Below are 19,448 nucleotides of genomic sequence, written 5' to 3'. Positions count from 1 at the left end.
ATCTTAGCTTAAGAAGTAGCGATATTCGGGCCTCCGAAATCTTAATGCGATATAAATTAACCGGGCGGCGTGGAAGGAATGCAAGCACAATGTCTTTCAGGCGTGCAATGTTTCATCGTCACAAACCGTCCCATTGTGATGATTACTCACCTTGGCTGGGACTAGCTAGGTTAGTCGGAGCCACGCACGTTTACGCTTTTATCTCGATCACTGCAGTGTACTTGTTCGGTTTGACATGCACCATTATGCATTGTCAACAAAGCTCAAAAACTATTTTAATTCCCAATCGCTTCCTCGCATTTCGCTAGCTACCCTGCGCCGAGATAGATATAATTGACTGGATCGGTGCCCACCATATATATTCATGGTGTTGACCGCCGACTTCCTTATATATAGAACCCGCCTGCACTTGTGATGATTGTACTCACACCGGTGGGCTGCAGTTCGAGTAAGTCGTCCTTTATAAAGATTGGGAGAAAAAAAAATGGTCACCCCTCGTATCTCCGATGGTACGGAGGTGGACTTACCACCTGAGTGAAAGAGCCGATGTAAACAGATACAGGACCAAACATGAGTGTGGTAGACTGTTCTTGTCATAATAACGAAGGTAATCTATATTACATGTGCCATTATCTGATTCTGTCAGGTCGAAAGTAAACTCAATTAGTCACACAGCGACATTTGCATGTCATAATTGAGTCTCAGAAACATATAAGACTTTTTTTTTGCATTTCGCACAGTAACTTTTTTTTTTTCAACTCTCTTTCTCTCTTTCTCTTGACTGGTGCATTCCTAGTCAATATACCTCTTCTTTGCTTCGACATGGAAAAATCATCCCTTCACTCTCAAGAGGAAGTTGTGTACAACGAGAACGTCGTCCCGGACAATGTACCACCAATTGATCCTGATATATCAACTGCATCAATCAGCCCGTCAGATGCGTCCTCTCATATATCCAAAAATAACGAAGTGGAGGAGAAAAGCGTTATAGACGTTATACAAGACCCAAATTTGCCCAAAGCAGAGGGTTTACATGCCTGGTTGGTGATTCTTAGTGCTTTCCTCTGCAACGTTGTCACTTATGGTATTGGAACGAGCTGGTAAACTTTGATTTCTTTGAAATTTTTTTTAGGTGAACGTTTCGACTCGAGCCGATCTCAAAGTTGAGCATCACCACTTGTTGTCTGATATAAACGGGAATTGACCAGAATTTGTTTTTTACATCTCCTTGTTCCATTGAATATCCTGATTTCATTGTTCAATGGATTAGGGGTAAGTACATGCTTCCTATTGCCACACGGCTGAACGAATGCTAATTGTACATGTGTTGATGTTTATTTTTATTTTTTTCATCAGGTGTCATGCAGGCTTACTATGACCAAGAGGTTTTCCATCACTCCGTCAGTAGCGTCCAACTTACATTTGTAGGCACATTAATGTATGTGTCGCTTAATCTGGTCAGCCCAGCTGTCCATGTCCTCAAATCCATGTATGGACCCAAGATTGTTCTCGCCGCTGGTACCGCTGTTTTGTCTTTGAGTCTCATTCTCGCTGGCTTCAGCACTCAGGTAACGTGAGATGACAAATACGCTGATCCCGATGCATACAAACAAATTCGGTGATGCTTACATTTTCCACTTGCTTTAGATCTGGCATCTTTATCTGACTCAAGGTATCATGTACGGATTAGGAGGTTCGCTAATGTATACCGTAAGTGTGACAACTTGTACAACGGCGGGCGGGTCATCAAACACCTACTAACTGGGTTTCATAGACGGCCATGGGCATTGCCCCCCAATGGTTCGACAAACGCAGGGGCCTCGCACTGGGAGTAGCCACCAGTGGTAGTGGCATTGGTGGCCTCATTATGCCCTTCATCATGAATCCAATATTAGAAAACCTGGGAGCAGCATGGTGCTTTCGTATCCTTGGCTTCATTTCTCTTGCCGTCGGACTGTTTGCATCGATTTTTATCAAAGAGCGTTACCCACTTCAGCAACGTAAAAAATTTTCACAGTTGATGAATTTTGCTATTCTCAAAGAACCCAACTTCGCCATCTGGAATATTGCCTGTGATCTCTGTCTCTTGGGCTATCTAGTCCCCTTCTACCTAATGCCAAGTAAGAACAAAATTCGACTGCGGCTTTTGGAAGACCCTTTATTTGCCCACGGGTGTTTATTTTTGCCTTTTCTCTCCCAATTTAGCCTATGCCCAAGATTATGGTTTAAGCGCTTCCCAAGGTGCTAACTTGGTTTCTATCCTCTCTGCTTTTAATTTTATTGGAAGAGTACTATCCGGGTAAATGTCATGATCCGCGTGAGCCAGAATTTGTCAATCATGCTAACGAATCGCATTGGCTGCAATTTTCTTTTTTTTATAGTTTTTACGCAGATTATATTGGACGACTCAATGCTGACATTCTTTGTATGACGGTCAGTGGTCTAGCATGTGGACTACTGTGGGTATTTGCCACGAATTATGGCATTCTCATAGCTTTCTGTGTCATTTACGGTCTCTTCTGTGGAGCGTATTTTGCCCTGCTGGCCCCTGTCACGGCTCTCATCACTGGCATCGAACGGTTTCCCGGTGGCTTTTCCTTATTTTTGGTCCTCAATGCCGTCGGTTTCTTTGGCGCTCCCATTGCTGGGGCTGTTCAAGAAGCCATTGATCCTACCGGCTACTTGGCAACACAAATGTTCTCCACTGTGACTTTTCTCCTGGGAGCATTAATCATGTTTGGCCTAAAGATCAAAATGACCAAAAGTGTTTTCACCAAGATTTAATCCTATAAACCTTTTTCTTTTCAACATATCCACTGCTACACTCCACGTTCAAAATATAAACTTATTGATTTCTTTCCTATTGCATTGAATAACCACGTTGACATAAACGTTGGTGGCACACATGGACGGACATAGGCTTCGGTAACGACCGAAAGCAAACATGAAAATTGATTATCGTTCCCATGCGCAGTAAGTAACCAGCAGGATGATAGATCTCATTGAAGAATCAGTTTGTTTATTTTGGGGGGCACACAGGCATCCAACAATGAGCAAAGAGTCGGTTAGGATGGTATAACCACCTGCCCAATGCGGATGATTCTCAGAATCCACGGTGTTGATTCGTCATCTGGGTTCTGGTGTGAGTAGTTTTGCGGATAACGGTATCTCCGCTCAACCTAAACGTCGATGCGAGAGTGGAAAAATAAACCGGACTTTTAGATTTTTAATTCGTTATTTCGCACCTCATATATAAGCTTCCCTCTTCCTTTTTATTATAAATTCATTTTTTGCTCTTACTTTTCCTCATACACACACTCTCTTTCTCCCTCTATGACCGAAGACAAAATTCGCGAAGATACCTTAGAAGATACAAATAGCAGCACTGTCTTCAATCATGATTCAGAGGTCCAAAACAATGACGCCAACCTGGACAATTTTTACGAAATGCATCTGACCGACACTCGAGATACCATGGACAAACGAAATTCAAGACTCCTTGAAGAGAATGGTAAAGACTTCCTCCCGTCATGAACAAGCCCAACGTAATCTCATCTTGACGTTTTTTCGTTTCAGGATCTGTACCAGAAGCAACGAGCGGCGAGCTGGAGAAGATTGAAACACAAATGTCATCGGCGACTTTTAAGGAAGGAGGCTATGGATGGCTAGTTTGCTTCAGTGCGTTCCTTTGCAACATGGTCAGCTTCGGTGTTGGTACCAGTTGGTAAGTGACCTTTTGGTTCTTCTTTTTGGTGATCTGATTCAATGACTAATTGGCTCTAAACCATTTACCCAACCGTCTCAAAGGGGTAAGCAAACATTCCGCTTCAGCTATAAAAAAAAATTTTTTTTTTAGTGAGTGCGCCGGGAAACCTTACCAATCGCTCTCCATTTCTTTACAGGTGTGATGCAGAATTACTATTTGACGACGGTCATGAAGGACACTGCCACCCAGGTTCAATTAACATTTGTAGGCACAATTGCATTCATTTTTATCAATGGAATGGGCCCGCCTATGCAGATTCTGAAATCCATATTAGGCGCAAGAGTCTTGATTGGCTTGGGTTGCTTGTTGATGTGTCTCGGTTTGATTTTGGCGGGATTTAGCACTCAGGTGAGATTTCAGGGACATGCATGACGGGTTAGGGCTAAGGGCACAGACACTTCTCCCCGTTGACATTCTTTTTACTGACGACGTTCCTGTAGGTGTGGCATCTGTACTTGACGCAAGGTGTGATGTTCGGCTTGGGAGGCTCCGCCATGTATATTGTAAGTAGACCACATGGCAACTATTGCGCAATCCTCTCGATAATCACCGTGACTCATCTTTCCCATAACTAACGTGTTTTTTTAGACCATGATGGGCATCGTGCCACAATGGTTCGACAAGCGACGAGGTCTAGCATTGGGATTGTCAGCTAGTGGAAGCGGTATTGGCGGTCTCATCATGCCATTTATCATGAACGCTCTTTTGCTCAAGTTCGGTGCGCCATGGACATACAGAATTGTTGGTTTCATTTGTCTCGTCCTTGGCGGCTTCGCTACCATGTTGGTGAGAGAGAAGTTCCCAGACAAGTCGGGTCGAAAGAAGATCACCGATATCGTCCAGTGGAGTGTCCTTGCCGACAACAACCTCAAGCTCTGGTGTGCGGCTGCCACTATCACCTTGTTTGGATACCTTATTCCGTTCTTTTTCTTGCCAAGTAAGTGTCTTTTGTGATGGCCATCGACATAGTTTACAGGAACACGACTCTGACCTCATGTATCCATAGCCTATGCTGCTGCAAATGGTTTGACCACAAGCCAAGGCTCCAGTCTCGTCTCCGTCATTTCTGGACTCAACTTTGTCGGTCGTATTGCTACCGGGTATGTTCTTTGATTCCCGCGCACCTTGATTTGTCCATTTGCTCTAACCTATTGTATCATTCATTAGATATATTGGCGATAACATTGGTCGTTTGAACATGCTCATCATTGCCATGTTCATTAGTGCGGCGTGTAACTTTTTAATATGGCCACTTAACCATACCCTTGGTGGCCTCATGGCATTCTCCTGCATTTACGGCTTCTTCTGTGGAACGTATTTCACCATGATGGCGGCTATTACCGCTTTTATCGTCAAGATGGACAAGTTCCCTTCTGCATTTTCCGTTTTCCTTATGTTCAACATTGCATCTTCTTTCGGTCCTCCTATCGCTAGTGCCATCCAGTCAGGAACCAACCCCAACTCTTACATCTCGGTGCAAATGTTTGCTGGAAGTTGTTTCTTGCTGGGCACCATTCTCATGTTTGCCCTTAAAATCAAGATGACCAAGTCTATCTTCACAAAGATATAAACTCATGATTCCCCTCAAGCACTTTACCTTACTTGCGCTCCCCTGTCGTGCTGTTCAGATACCACTCAATCTATAGGACTCTTTCTGGCTGTGCCAGTTTTATTTATGCATATTCAAACCGTTAATCGATCGACTCGAAAGCATACACTTTTTACCGTGACCCCCGTTTTTCTCCTTCCCCAGCACCATAGACTACTCTTGAATTCTTTCAAGTAACATTGGATTGGCATCTCATGTAAAACAGTACATAAAGACCTCATTTTCTACCTGCCTTTTTAAACAAATAAATGTAATTACAGTAAAACCGAAGGTGCAATCAAACAAAGTTGACCTCCCACATAACCCCCTTTAATCTATGAGCTTCAAAAGTCCTTTGGCAATGTCCTCCTTCACTTTCCACAAGCCGAGCTGCCCAGTATGGGAAATTGGTTTATCCAACGGAATCACTTTGTCAATGGACCAAGCGTGTGTTCGGTTATTGCAAGACTCTGCGCCTTTCCACACGTTATCGTCGGAAATCTCATCAATTGGGCATGTGGCGGTGAAATGAGCCAATCCAATGATCTGACCAGCTGTTTTCATTAGTTCCTGCTCGGATGGTACTTCTGTCCAGCGGAGTCTATGATCGGTCAAAGGATGATAAATACAAATGATGCGTGGCTATGCTTTCACGGAGATATTATCAAGCGGGAGAGCTTACTTTTTGGTCAATTCATAGGTCTTGTCGGTAAAGTTGGTCTTGGATTTACCACAGTGGATAGCGAGCCATCGACCTTCTTTGGGATTTGTTATTTTGAGGGGCTGTTTTCTACATTCGATGCGCTTAGGCTTCGCAAAACAATTAACGTCAGTTGTGTGTATATGTGGCTCAGATCATTGAAGTGAAACTGATATTGTACTCCGAATATGATAGCGCTTGCAAATGGTTGCTGGACGGTCAAGCCATTCAAAGTGGTCGCGTTAGGGGAATCTGCGGTGGAATCCTCGCTTTTGATAAGAGCCGCCTTGTGTTTGACGGTCTTCTCTTCAAGTTTGGTACGAGGTTCCTTTTTGACTTCAGGCGCTTCGTCATCGCGCGTTCGTTTCCGCGTGCTGACCATGATCACAATGAATGGAAGTACCTGGCGTTGGTTTATTTAGCTAAAGTTCGACTGGCGAAAAAAAAATGTTCGTCCAGCCAGCCATGGCGCCAATTCACCCTCCGCCGGGGTTTCCAAATGACTGGGATCCTAACATTAATGGGAAAACAACAGCGTTGATGATTATTGCTACGTTGATATTTCTCTATAGCGTTGACACGTTGAGAATTTTGCCGAGAAACTGTACAAAATTTGCTGTCGATACTATATTCACTGCGATATATGAAATTAAAGAAAAAAAGGATTGAAATGCTCGTAACTTTTTACTCCGCGGCTTACTCTTCGACAATCAGATATGAATGAAGTCATGATTGGAGTTCGCATCCAGCAAATATTAGTACATACATATTGCAGTGTGCCCTTACTCTGTCATTAACTTTTGACTTGCATTGCATACAAATTGAACGAGGAAAAGCCCCAAAAAAAATTATGTAGTATGTTGCAAGATTTAACAAGCTATCGAGCGTTCTCGGATGAATGCAAACCTAATGATACGTCCACCTAAAATATCAACAAAAGGCATCGCCATCCTTTAGAAATACTTGATCCGGCTGTATGCTTTTCATGAAATACGATCACTTCTCTGAAGAGAAAGCCATTCTCATATGACAGTAACTGCCGCAAGTACCCAAATTAAAAAAAGAAAAAAAAAAACCAAGGAAAAGAAAAGGGAATCCCTCTGTCGCCTATGCCATCAAGCCAAAATTATCTCTAAACACCAAATGTATATGAAGCACCTTTGGGATCAGAAAAGGTTTTTCGAATGCTTGTATACATGATGAAAAAACGCATTCATACCGAACTTTCATGTACAAGCCATAGTAGGATTAACGTTCGTCAGTTGTGCTCTATTATGGCTAAGCAACCAAGGCATTGAACTTTCCTGCGACATAATGAAGAAGTTGAAAAGGCTATCGTCATTACGTGCCTGGCTGTGGTTAAACATAGTGAATGCTTTTAAGTCAAGATCTCACGCCATTATAATAACGCTTCGGCTGAAATTGGTTTCGGGGGACCAAATCAAGTAACTCGGCGGGTGGTTCGAGTACTACTACCACCTACGTTATTCCACATTTTCTGCATCCTCTCAGCACGTCTCACTGAATCTTTCCCATGTTGCCTTACATTTCCTATCGCAGCCCACGTTCTTAAAAAGTAGGGTGCACCGCCCATTCATACCGACGTCATACGCGAGGTATGGCAAACCCGTCGGCTGTTTCTTTGCTCCCGCCAGCTTGGTGTCAGCCCATCCCTGAGTGTACCTTGACCGGGTTCTCCGACTGGGCTGTCTGTGCGTATGACAGGTGCTGAGCGACTGTACCCCAACGAAAGACCATCTCAGAATTGGTTAGCGTTGGGTACATCAAAACATTGATAACTTAAAAAGGAGACCAGACAACATCCCATCTTATTTAAACGGGGCACCTAGGAGAGTCCCAAGAATGAAAATGGACTATAGTCATCAAATTGAAAATGTTCAAAGGTTGAAAGATGACGCCAGTGTTCTATGAAATAGACGGGACTTCTGGAACACTTCTTATTACTGCTGAGTTTTCCACCATGTTACACGGCTGTTTTGCTACATACATATGCATCCGCTAGCAGCCTCTTTTAGTAGTCCGTAGCGCGTTGGTCTACCTGCAAGCTGATTTTGGAAGGCAAGACGGGGGGAGTCCCTGGAGATTTACAATGCTACTGTAACGTCCAACCGCCCATTTGGGTAATTACAAACTGTCCATATCGGAATAATTGCATATAAACTTCTTATGCGGGTGATGAGGACGTTCCAATACTCTCATGCAAATGATACATTCAACGGTTTTTTTTTTGGTGCGTTTAAGCGGCCTGCCTTTGAAGCGGGTGTTAAGTAAAATGTTACACTGTGTAAGATAAGGCGGGATTTTCGATCAGTTTTCAAACCCGCTCTTGGGAAAGAGGGCATATAATAGGATAAGTTGTGATGTTTCTGTGCGAAATCGACATCACCTGGCCGTCATTTGCAACACGGTTGGTTGTGGCTAAAAAGGTTATATGGGTTGTGGCCTGGGGAAATGAAAGCTCCCCTTTTCTCTCTATTTTACGCCCACTGGATTCCTCCATTTTCTTCTATTAGCTTCCAGAAGTCACAGTCATAGTACGTAATAGCTTTCCCCTTATTTTCCTTCATCATGAAAAATACCACCAAAAAATAAGACGGCCAGTCGTGGTTGATCTCAGTTCATCATTTGTGTCGCCCTCACAATCTGAGCGGAGAGCACAAGAAAAAGCACTTGGGATCATGACGAGGAGGCGTCGACTTCCAAACAGGTGAAATCTGTCAAATCACGATGCGGTCTAAACACAGAAGCGGTGCGTAGGAAGAAAATTCTAAACCACAAAACAAGTCGACCAGACATGTTAGAAGGAAGGAAAAATTAGCTTGTGTGTTACAACGTAATAAAATGACTCGCTATCGGTGGATCAACTTTTAGAGCGTAAAAAAAAAAAAACATGTTTAGATGAACAGAAAAAGTCTGATTTCAACTCGTCTTTTGAAAAGGCGAACAGATCAACTCCGGGGTAAATGAATATCCCGCATCCACAGCCACAACCCCTGTTACGTGCCTTCTCAGGTTATCACAAGCGCCATTTCTCGAAAGTCTGAGCTGAGTTACTGTGGGAAGGTTCATAGTTTTCTCAAAGTGATTTCGCTTGAATGGCTCCGGTAGACCCGACCCTTTCATTGCTTCCTTAAGCATCATAGAAGAGCATAGATTACTCTAAGCAATTAGCTTAGACAAGTTTCTATAAGAATCTTCGATTTGGATCTACAGAGCAGCTGAACGTCATCATATCTGGAATAGTGCCTTCAGCTGAGGCTCAAATACGGCGGGTGTTTGGTACACAAGCGTAACATACGTCATTTCGCAGTAGCCTCAATATACGATGTTTAGTTAAAATAAGCTTTTGCAAGGTTAATGTGATGTGCGCCTCCAAGTAGTGAGCTCTGTTTTTTTTTTTTGTTTTAATACTTTCAATTTACCGAAATTGCTGAGAAAGATGGAAATGGTCCTTGTTGGGTGAACGGATGGAAGCCTAGTCATTCCCGTATCCCTCCTCCCCCCCAATTTAGACTGTGTAGAGCTTGAATGTTAGCGAAGTTGAAATAGCCGAATCGGTTGGGTAGGGTTGACACATCATTATCGATTTTTTTTTTCTTTCTTTTCTATTTTTTTCTGTGATTGCATTTGTTTTCCCTTCTTCCATCTTCTTTCGCTTTTCCCGCTTTTTTTGAGGGAAAAGCTGATATTCCCCCTACCCATTTTTCTCTCATCAACCACATTGGAGTTAGGACTGTCGAAACCCGCGTCTACAGTGCCTGCTTTAACTCTCCCTCCTTCTTTGCCCACATGCAAAGCGAAAATGGCGATCAGCAGAGGGATGACCTTTCCATACCACCATTACGATCTTGGGCATCTCAAGCCGTCTCTCAATATGATAGTCGGACAGATATGATGCACTCTTCGGACACATCCACTTCGAGGAGAGAACTTACGTCTCGTGATTCAAATGAATCCATCACCTATATCATACCCGGCACTCAGTCTGCCTTTGTGACTAAACTGTACAAGTAAGGGCGTAACTGAAAATCTTTCGAGGTCCCTCACCTTCTTGTGACTAAGCATCCTCTCTTTTTCTATCAGTATTGTCGGAGACGAAGACATACAACACTTAATATCATGGTCAAAAGAAGGAGATGTATTTAGCGTGAAGAACCCGACGGAATTCGCGAGAACCATCTTACCACAATATTTTAAACATAATAATTGGCAAAGTTTTGTTCGCCAGCTCAACAGTAAGACACACTCTTTTCGTATTGAATCTCCAGCAGCACAGACCACTGAGATTTCTCCTGCATTCCACTCCAGTGTATGGATTTCACAAGGTCAACGACGTGTTTCATACATTGACCAATGAACAACAATTATGGGAATTCGCTCACGAATGCTTTCGACGCGGTCAACCCGAACTATTACAAAAAATTAAACGAAAAACAGGCGTACGGTTATCACCCGCCCAAGCCATAAAATCCGACAGTCCAAGTGAACCGGCGGACGCGACGGACGACCGAATTCGACAATTAGAACAGCAAATTATCCATTTGCAAGCAAAATGCGAAGCCATTATCAAAATCAATTCTGATATGCGAGAAACGCAATTGCAGCAACAGCAGGTACATCATTTTTAAAAAGAGAAACACGCCCTGTTCACTCCCCCAACTAAAAAAATATCCCGTTGGAACTACAGATGATCGAACACCTTCAGTCTAAAATGAAAGATGATGTTAATGGTGAGCATATCACTCGCAGTAGCCCCAACTTCCCATTTCACGGCTATACTCATCAACACGCATCTACCACAGGCGATGCCAAGTCTAAACGAAAAATTTCTGACGTTGATCGAGTTGGTAAGTCATTGTAGTCCCCAAAATAAAGGTTTCTTTTCGTACATGCGGCGCTTAACTCCTCTCTCCCGTAGCCAGACAACCCGAGAATTATTCACCAAGGGCTTCAAACTCCATGGGTGGTAGGTTGCTTTTTTTTATTCTTTTTCTTTTTTTTAAAAAAAAAGATAATGGCCAACACACTCTTTTTCTCCTTGAATGACAGGCGCCTCTACAAGTCAGCCACAATCACCATATTCTTCTTATGACGCAGAGGATACACGAAAAGCATCGTGGTCGACCCCTCGACATGAACACGCCTCGGTGGAAAGATCGCCTAGAACCATGTCTCCTTCACTTTTACGCAATAGCAGCCGCTCAGAGTATTCGTCCTTGCAGCCCATTAACAATCGTTACTCCACTTATTCATCAGAATATCCAGGAGGAGGGGAAAGCAAAGATCGAAGTATCGAAAATGCTGAACGTTTTCGATTATTACCCCCCATCCTAGGACCTGAGAAAAAGTCGTCCAGACCACCTTCTGCTTATTCCGACAACGATCAGCGCATTCCACCGCAACATCACCGTCCACGGTCTAGTCCAATGGTTGAAGCGTCTTCAAGTAACCGGGATCAAGAAGGTAAGACCAACCTGTTTTTTTAAGTTTTCTCCCGAGAGAAGGGGGCCAATCCAACCTCAGGCGGATGATCATATTAAATACGCATTCTTTTCAATGTGATTAGAAGTTCTAGAATCCTCACATCAGCACAGCATCATGTTTCTCTTGGATCGGCCTATCCGACCCAGACCATCGGACGACAAGAGAAACCCTTTGTAATTCCTTCTCTAATAGAAGCAAAACCAACCAGCCAGCCAGCTCTTGCTTCATAAAATGCCGGTCATTCTATATTGAATTGTTATTACATGTAACTTTTTCATGGCTATTTAGAAAAACGGTTTGATCATGTCAAACTATTTGGTCCTCCCTTTGCATTGATTTTTGTTTAACGTATCGCTATTCGCACACACCTCCAACTTAACCGACACAACGTGTCCGTACTTGTAATCAGCCCTCAAAAATTGTAATGTACCATTTGATATTTTTTTTTTCCTTAATCATTGCTTGCTTGCATTCCCTCTTTGTTTGGATACGTGCTTTCATTGAAGTGTACCTATAACGCGCGCCAACGTGCGCATTTCTGCGCCACAGTAGTTACAATTATTCACTCGCACACCCATACGCCAAGCTTATATATGCTTTAATGAACTTGAAGTGTTCTATATTACAATAATTATTGAGACAAAAGGTATTCGATGGCGGCTTGAACATCCCCTCCCGTTGCTAATAAAGCTCGAACGTTACGATCACGTTCGGAAAATCCCATTTCTTCCAACTGAGTGATTTGAGATGCAAATCGTTGTTCTGGTGGTTGGCTGGGGGTATTGGTTGTACTGCTGCTGGGTGGTGTCATGCCGAAAGGATTGAACATTGGGAACGGTGTAGGCGTTGTATTCCCTCCCTCCGTTTGCGGTTGTTGCTGCTGTTGCATCATTTGTTGCATACGCATACTAAACTGCATAAAATCAGGATTCATCCAAAGTGGCGGTGAATTGGTCCCAGTGTTGTCATTTGTCTGGTTACCACCACTTGTACCTGAATTAGTAGGATTCATATTGAAAAATGGCGATGACGAAAGACCGCCACCACCACCCAAGGCGGCAAATGGGTTAGCTGCAAAGGGTGGTTGAGAGCTGGGAGACGTTTGTCGAGTGTTGCTAGCGGGTGCCCATGGGTTTGGTAATGCCTGCGTGTTGAGTTGGTTCTCTGGAAGCATGCATACAAGATTTGTGTTAACGGAGTACCTCCAAACGTCACATGCTGATTCTTCTTACCTGGCACATTTTGGACGTTCAGTCTTTCAGCCAGTCTTTGACTAGCTTCTTCCGATTCCGGGCCTGATGAACGAGCAGCTGATTCCAAAGGATCCTGCAGTGTACTGTACATGCGTCTCAAATGGTTAAAACCACCAGGAATAGCCTAAACGACAGACGGCATGGAATTAGATTCAAAAAAAGGAAAAATATAAAAACACACACAATCATGGTTTCTTGGAAACCACATTTACCTCAATGTTGGATAGGGCTCGGTCATTGTTTCGTTGCATTTCTCGCATTAATTCTGGGTTCCTACAGTCTCGAATTAAAAACCCTTGTTTCAATATAGCACACTTAACATATTTCATTACGTTACCTCATCATTTGCATGGATTGCCTCAAGAAGTTTGGGTCGTTAATGACGTGACCAATCTCGGGGTTCTGTTCAATCATAGCCCGAATTTGAGGATTGCTCATCATTATAGATCGCATCATTTCTGAAGAACCATAAATTACCCCTAAGTAGCAGCACAATAAGAATATTTGCAATGAGCGTCCAACATACCTGGATTATTCATTATACTCTGCATCATAGGAGACTCCATCATGCCTCGCATGGTCTCTGGGTCTGGCATATTGCCACCAAGTCCGCCAAAACCGCCAAGACCACTTGCAAAAGGCGGGTTGGTGGGAGATCTGCTTTCCTGCGTTGCTCCAACAGACGGAGAGATGGGTGTGGTCGACGCTTGTGTCGTTGAGGTAGGACTAGTAGGTCCCTGTGCTTTGCTGCTTCCACTTTTGACGACATGAATAACATGTCCATCACGAATGTCTATGGTACAGGGGTAACCCATGAGTAAATTAAAAAGCGCAAAGGTGAGCGTTGAGAAGTGAACATACCATAAGAAGAGAGCGTATCAGGATCCTTCAAGATGCGTCCAGAGTACACGAGCCGAAGATCGGCAGCTGTAGCGCCAGCTATATGGTCAGTTAAAAGCTGTTTGAGATCGCCGACGGTGAGACCATCGGGCTCGATCTGGAGTTCAAAGGTTGATCCAACTGAAGAGCGAATCTTCACCGTGATCATAGACATGTTTTCAGATAGGTAGAGAGAGAAGGAGAGGGTACGCAACCTATTCGGCAAACGGCTTTTCTGGTCCAATGATGTGACAGTTTTGGAAATTTGAGTTTCCAGAACTTGTCGGACGAAGCTGACTAGACAACCCCCCCCATTATGACGCTATAGCCTCCAAGCTACAATTTTTACATCATATGGATGCCATTCAGTAACAAGAGCAGCCGGTTCAATTGCAATATGGATTATATAGCGCGTAAATGAGATGATTAGACCTCATCATGCGGCTATTCTGAAGCAAAGCTACAGTTGCCTACATCTTTTCATCTTCTACATTCACATGATTTTAGTGAGTTTCTACAGAACCTTAGCATCGTTTTTGCAGGGACCTTTATCAAGCAAACGTAATCTGTCGCTTGGTGGTAGTCTCTGATGATCAAAAAACGCCAGTCACGTATCCAACCTCTCAAATTTTTTGTTTCCCCCCACCGCAATTTTCTACCAGCTCTTTCAAAACAAACCAAAACATGATTACAGATGAAAGGGAAGAGTCCTTGCGCGAAGTCGCGGCTTTGGGAAACATCAAGGCAGTCAACCACTACATTCACGCTGGCGTTAATGTCAATGCCGCTAACAAGATGAACAACTGGTAATACTATTGACTTCATCTCATGATGAACCCTTCCCGGCCTCAACTTATAAAAAATCCGCTTAGCAAATAGGACTCCATTACATTGGGCTACTCACAGAGGACACGTCGCGGTCATTCAGGTATTGCTCTCCAATGGAGCTAATCCCACGCTTTTGACAAATAAGCAGCAAACCTCTGCTGATCTCGCCAAGACCCCTGAGATCAAAGCTCTCTTCCCAGCTGAGGCATTCTCATCTGCGGCGCCAGAGGCTGAACTTCCCATAGTGCCAACTTATATGCAGGAACCCGATCTTGATAAATCTTGGAACCTTCCCGATGAATTCGCGGAACAGCGAATTAAGCGCATTATGGAGCATCAAAAGAAGTTGGCCAAGGAAGAGTCTCAACCACAAGCCGCTGCTTCCGCTGCTCCGTCTAAGGTGACTCCTGCAGAGTCTTCAAGCCCTGAAAAAGAGTTGCTTGTGTACTTGAGCGCGCGAGCTGATGAAAATTTGCTCGGCGCTATCTTCATTGATAGCCAAAGCACCATTGAGGACGTCATCAAACAAATCGATGAAGAAATTGATGATATACCACAGCAATTTACCATATCTAGACACAATGGAAGCCTAGCCATTCCCATCAGCAAGAAGCAATGGACCAAGAAAACTCTTGTTCACTTCAGAGATGAACAAGACGCCATCATTGTCGTTCCTGTTAACTAGATTATATTAAGGTAAGCATCTCATTTCCAGAATTTTGTCCCCTTCAGCGATAGAGAAGTGCTCGTACATGATGGCTCAAGAATTCTGCAATACTGACCGGCATGGAGTCATGGAGTGTTTACTCCATGGCAAAATGCTACATTGGAGATAACTACATTCTTGCTGATACCTGTGCACATCCTCTTTCCGCTTTTTTGCCTTGTTTCTTTTTCAATACTCAAACCTATCCTTTCTCTTACAGATTTGTATCACTAGACTGTTTGCCTTCAAAAATTTCACCTTTAATACACTGTGCCCAAAATCTAGCAACGTGCTCAATTCTGGTGGTGGTGGTGTTGGGATTTAATCTACTAGTTTTTTTACTCCGTGCTGCTCCATATTCTGCCTTATGCATTTTACATTATTCATGGTTTCCTAGCCGAGGATCGAGTGCTTTAGCCATGAACTCGATCTTGCCAGCTGAGAGTTGTCTTTTGACTGAAACCTAGATCAAAAAACTTTTCAGTACGATCTATCTATTGACCTGATGTCAGAGCCGTGGCTACCAGGACAGATACGAGATCGACATGTTATATTTTCATTAAAAACCGTTACATACCACCCTTTGCTCATATTCTTTACGAGAGATAGATGGGATGGGGGATCTTATTGAAAGGAGTCATATTCAAACGCCGATGATATGCTCAAAAAAACACAAAGAATCATATGGGGGGCAGACCACTGCTATGACTGAACGAACTGCCATTTTATCATTGCTGGAGACACCGACAATCCAGGGTCGCATTATCAATGTCACCCACATGTTACCGTATGCAATCGCAAAGCCAGCTAAGGGCAACTTCGAGCTCACACCCCGGCGCGATCACGGCGCCATGTACTCTGGCATTGAATCATTAAGCAACGACTGGCAGTGTGTCCATATTGGAGGAACAGGTCCCATCCACTACGACGAAGAACAGAGTTTCAGCTTGGACGAAGCACTGCGTCCTGCCCTCGTGGATCAACTCAACCAACTGCCACGCGCAATGGTCCCCGTCTTCCTAGACGATGAGAGTGCTACCAATCACTACGAAGGCTACTGCAAAACTGGTCAGTACATAATTTATTTTATTTTTTCCCAAATTCATGTTACATTTATTTTTCGTATCTTGTCAAGATAAGCTTATCAAATCCTTTTTATGGCTATTATATAGTGCTGTGGCCTCTGTTCCATTATATCATGTGGAACGACGCAACCGATGGTAGACGAGAAGCTCGCGAGTGGAACGCTTACCACCACGTTAATCAACAATTTGCAAAGGTTGTTATTGAAAATTACCGTAAAGGCGATATCAGTAAGTGACAAGCGTAACGAGCAACGCTATCGGTGGTGAAGTAGTGACAATCCCTCAACCGCGGATCGCTCATTCAATTTATCAATGCTTTTGAACAGTTTGGGTCCATGACTACCATCTACTTTTGCTTCCTGGTATGATTAGAGACCGTATCCCTGATGCTAAAATTGGTCTGTTTGTCCATGCACCATTTCCAAGTTCAGAAATTTTTAGATGTCTGCCGAGTAAGTGAATTTTTTCTATGCACTCTTGATAGCTTTACAAAAATGAAAAGTACTCCAGCTAATTGATTCATGTAGAGAGGGAAGAAGTGTTGCGTGGCATGGTCGCTGCTAACCAAATCGGCTATCAGGTACACTTCTACGCATCACCCTTTTTCATAATTCTTTCTACATTTCAAAAAAGCACTAACCCTTCTCCCTGTTAGACCTTCTCCTACGCAAGACACTTCATTTCATCCTGTACTCGAGTGCTCGGCTATGAATCGACCCCTAATGGTGTGTCTGTGGACGGGCATCATTGTCAAGTTGGAACCTTCCCCATTGGTATTGATACAGACAAAGTGAATCAGCGACGAAAATCACCTCGCGTCGACGATACCATCAAAGCCATCGGCGACCTTTATGCAGGAAAGAAGATCATTGTTGGTCGCGATAAGTTGGACTTGGTGAAGGGTGTACAGCAAAAATTGGAAGCGTTCGAATACTTTTTGAGCCACTATCCTGAGTGGCATAACAAAGTTGTCCTTGTGCAAGCAACCGATCCAGCTATTAGCGACAGCGCCAAATTGGAGACTCGAGTATCGGAAATGGTTGCTCATATCAATGGTACCTACGGCTCTCTCGAATTCACCCCACTCCATCATTTCCACCACTTCATTCAGCCAGACGAATACTACGCTTTGCTCTCCATTGCGGATGCAGCCCTGATCACATCTGTCAGAGACGGAATGAACACTACTAGTTTTGAATACGTCATGTGTCAAGAGGAGAAGCAAAGTCCACTCATTTTGTCAGAGTTCACCGGTACGGCTGGTAGTTTGTCCGAAGCGCTATTGGTCAACCCGTGGGACCATGCCGGTGTCGCCAAAGCTATCAATGATGCTCTTTGCATGTCTGAAGAAGAAAAGAAGCTTCGACACAAAGTCATGCATGATCATGTCATCTCCCATAAAGCGGAAAATTGGGCTCATTCCTTCATGAAGAATCTTATGTCAAGCATCGCCACTGAAGAAGAGTCTGCCGATACCCCTCTTTTGGACACCAAGTTGATGTATCAGCAATATCAAAAGGCTCACAAGCGCCTTATATTCTTTGATTACGATGTAGGTAGTTCGTTTTCTGCGCTTAGCATGGTGGGTGACAGATTTTCTAACTGTGAATCTATATTTCAGGGTACTCTCACTCCCATTAAGAAAACCCCCGGAGCTGCACTTCCTCCGAATGACATGCTTCAATATTTGCAACTTCTATGTGATGACCCCAAGAACATTGTATGGGTTATATCGGGACGCGATCAATCTGCTCTTGACAAATGGCTAGGAGGTATTCGCAATCTTGGATTCAGTGCAGAACACGGTGCCTTCATGAAGCATCCCGCCAGCGACAAGTGGATCAACTTGACGGAACACATGGACATGAGTTGGAAGCATGATGTGATCGAGATTTTCACCTATTACACGGAACGTACGGCTGGTTCCTTTATTGAGCACAAGCGATGCTCTCTCACATGGCATTATCGCTTGGCTGATCCCGAATATGGAGCTTTCCAAGCTAAGGAATGTCAGAACCATTTGGAGAATGCTGTGCTTTCCAAGCTACCGGTTGAAATTCTTGTAGGCAAGAAAAATCTCGAAGTACGACCCACCTCTATCAACAAGGGTGAAATTGTAAAGAGATTGTTGGCGGCCAGTGAAGATGCAGATTTCGTCCTATGCGCCGGCGATGATAAAACAGATGAAGACATGTTTCGAACTCTCCGAAAGTCTAATATCCCAGACGATCAATTGTTTTCTGTCACCGTCGGTACAGAAAAGAAAACCATGGCTCTCTGGCATATACCTACAGTCCAAGACGTGATTGATTCAATGGGCAAACTTGTCGAAACTAATAGATCTTAGATAGACTTCCATTAAATAATTGTATAGTATGTGATACGTAAGCTTCACCAGTAGATCCACCACCACTAAGAAATGGATGAAGTAAAAAAAAAAAAAAAAATCCAATCCAATCCATAATAAATCTTTGTTGGCTTGTCCAATGGATTTGAAATTTGCCCGACAAAGAATGTAGAGCCGCCGCCCAACACTTGCAGAAAATAATCGTGAAATACTTGCCTGTACAGGTCTTCCGTGTTACGAACAATCATTGCCACCAGACTTGATTATTGCAAATCTTAATAATACTTGCTGGCTCTGGATTAAAATCAGTTGGATTCACTTTATATCCCTTCCTTTTTTTTTTCCTGGTTCGCCAATCTTTTGGTGTCCTTGCAACACATTAGTTTATAACCGGTAAATTCGGAAATTTACCTACCATCACCATAGTCTTCGATTTAACGCCTTGAATAGACCGTAGACATGGCTAAGAAAGCAAAAAATGACAAGGCCACCGAACGTGCGATGACTGGATCATCGGTCAATACAACGAATGGACAGCACCCAACAAATGATTTCCAGGGCGAACAGAATGAAAATATCCCACCCAGCAGATCGCTTCCTCCTATACCAAACGCAACAAGAGGAGTCACAATCGCAGAAGATGTCGATAGCGAAAAAGTTTCATATGCGGATGAACAACAAAATGTTCGACGGTCGTGGTCCATGAGTCGTCCTGAGCGCCATAGACCCAAGACGTCGGCAGAAAAACGTCGCCTTGAAATGGCTGCCATTGGACGTGGTGATACTGCTGC

At 43.6% G+C, this 19,448-nt stretch overlaps 9 protein-coding genes across 9 annotated transcripts; 7 read left to right on the top strand and 2 right to left on the bottom strand.

The window, feature by feature from the left end:
* Positions 1-712: 712 nt before the first annotated feature.
* Positions 713-1,519, top strand: K450DRAFT_251730 (uncharacterized protein). The gene is made up of 2 exons (XM_051590764.1): positions 713-1,100; positions 1,357-1,519. The coding sequence occupies exons 1-2, from the start codon at positions 823-825 to the stop codon at positions 1,376-1,378; spliced, it is 300 nt and encodes a 99-aa protein (XP_051442460.1). The 5' UTR covers positions 713-822; the 3' UTR covers positions 1,379-1,519.
* K450DRAFT_251722 (uncharacterized protein) lies at positions 1,323-3,245 on the top strand. The gene is made up of 6 exons (XM_051590763.1): positions 1,323-1,568; positions 1,648-1,710; positions 1,775-2,120; positions 2,206-2,299; positions 2,382-2,973; positions 3,040-3,245. Exons 1-5 carry the CDS (start codon positions 1,362-1,364, stop codon positions 2,782-2,784), a joined length of 1,113 nt encoding a protein of 370 aa, XP_051442459.1. The 5' UTR covers positions 1,323-1,361; the 3' UTR covers positions 2,785-2,973; positions 3,040-3,245.
* A 567-nt stretch (positions 3,246-3,812) lies between these two features.
* Positions 3,813-5,545, top strand: K450DRAFT_251711 (uncharacterized protein). Its single transcript, XM_051590762.1, has 5 exons — positions 3,813-4,114; positions 4,207-4,269; positions 4,355-4,703; positions 4,773-4,866; positions 4,934-5,545. The coding sequence occupies exons 1-5, from the start codon at positions 3,908-3,910 to the stop codon at positions 5,334-5,336; spliced, it is 1,116 nt and encodes a 371-aa protein (XP_051442458.1). The 5' UTR covers positions 3,813-3,907; the 3' UTR covers positions 5,337-5,545.
* On the bottom strand, positions 5,511-6,570 carry K450DRAFT_251709 (uncharacterized protein). Its single transcript, XM_051590761.1, has 3 exons — positions 6,236-6,570; positions 6,037-6,164; positions 5,511-5,955 (listed from the first exon to the last, which is right to left on the bottom strand). The coding sequence occupies exons 1-3, from the start codon at positions 6,434-6,436 to the stop codon at positions 5,685-5,687; spliced, it is 600 nt and encodes a 199-aa protein (XP_051442457.1). The 5' UTR covers positions 6,437-6,570; the 3' UTR covers positions 5,511-5,684.
* Positions 6,571-9,507: 2,937 nt separating this feature from the next.
* On the top strand, positions 9,508-10,831 carry K450DRAFT_99523 (uncharacterized protein). The gene is made up of 3 exons (XM_051593846.1): positions 9,508-10,085; positions 10,159-10,310; positions 10,384-10,831. Exons 1-3 carry the CDS (start codon positions 9,865-9,867, stop codon positions 10,701-10,703), a joined length of 693 nt encoding a protein of 230 aa, XP_051442456.1. The 5' UTR covers positions 9,508-9,864; the 3' UTR covers positions 10,704-10,831.
* Positions 10,832-12,119, top strand: K450DRAFT_251698 (uncharacterized protein). The gene is made up of 4 exons (XM_051590760.1): positions 10,832-10,922; positions 10,998-11,041; positions 11,125-11,538; positions 11,642-12,119. The coding sequence occupies exons 2-4, from the start codon at positions 11,035-11,037 to the stop codon at positions 11,734-11,736; spliced, it is 516 nt and encodes a 171-aa protein (XP_051442455.1). The 5' UTR covers positions 10,832-10,922; positions 10,998-11,034; the 3' UTR covers positions 11,737-12,119.
* A 1-nt stretch (position 12,120) lies between these two features.
* K450DRAFT_251690 (uncharacterized protein) lies at positions 12,121-13,924 on the bottom strand. Its single transcript, XM_051590759.1, has 6 exons — positions 13,674-13,924; positions 13,339-13,605; positions 13,150-13,270; positions 13,025-13,085; positions 12,792-12,936; positions 12,121-12,723 (listed from the first exon to the last, which is right to left on the bottom strand). Exons 1-6 carry the CDS (start codon positions 13,864-13,866, stop codon positions 12,191-12,193), a joined length of 1,320 nt encoding a protein of 439 aa, XP_051442454.1. The 5' UTR covers positions 13,867-13,924; the 3' UTR covers positions 12,121-12,190.
* A 440-nt stretch (positions 13,925-14,364) lies between these two features.
* On the top strand, positions 14,365-15,559 carry K450DRAFT_251687 (uncharacterized protein). Its single transcript, XM_051590758.1, has 3 exons — positions 14,365-14,497; positions 14,571-15,215; positions 15,446-15,559. Exons 1-2 carry the CDS (start codon positions 14,376-14,378, stop codon positions 15,202-15,204), a joined length of 756 nt encoding a protein of 251 aa, XP_051442453.1. The 5' UTR covers positions 14,365-14,375; the 3' UTR covers positions 15,205-15,215; positions 15,446-15,559.
* Positions 15,560-16,229: 670 nt separating this feature from the next.
* On the top strand, positions 16,230-18,657 carry K450DRAFT_177698 (uncharacterized protein; the record flags this gene model as incomplete). The annotated part of the gene is made up of 6 exons (XM_051584271.1): positions 16,230-16,293; positions 16,398-16,538; positions 16,637-16,762; positions 16,838-16,890; positions 16,966-17,862; positions 17,932-18,657. The coding sequence occupies 6 exons, from the start codon at positions 16,230-16,232 to the stop codon at positions 18,655-18,657; spliced, it is 2,007 nt and encodes a 668-aa protein (XP_051442452.1).
* Between the last annotated feature and the right edge of the window lie 791 nt (positions 18,658-19,448).

This window comes from Umbelopsis ramanniana, assembly GCF_025399195.1.
Source record: "Umbelopsis ramanniana AG unplaced genomic scaffold K450scaffold_49, whole genome shotgun sequence".
Taxonomy (NCBI): Eukaryota; Fungi; Mucoromycota; class Umbelopsidomycetes; order Umbelopsidales; family Umbelopsidaceae; genus Umbelopsis; species Umbelopsis ramanniana.
The sequence above is the reverse complement of the archived record's forward strand: the minus strand, read 5'-3'. Positions and strand labels throughout refer to the sequence as shown.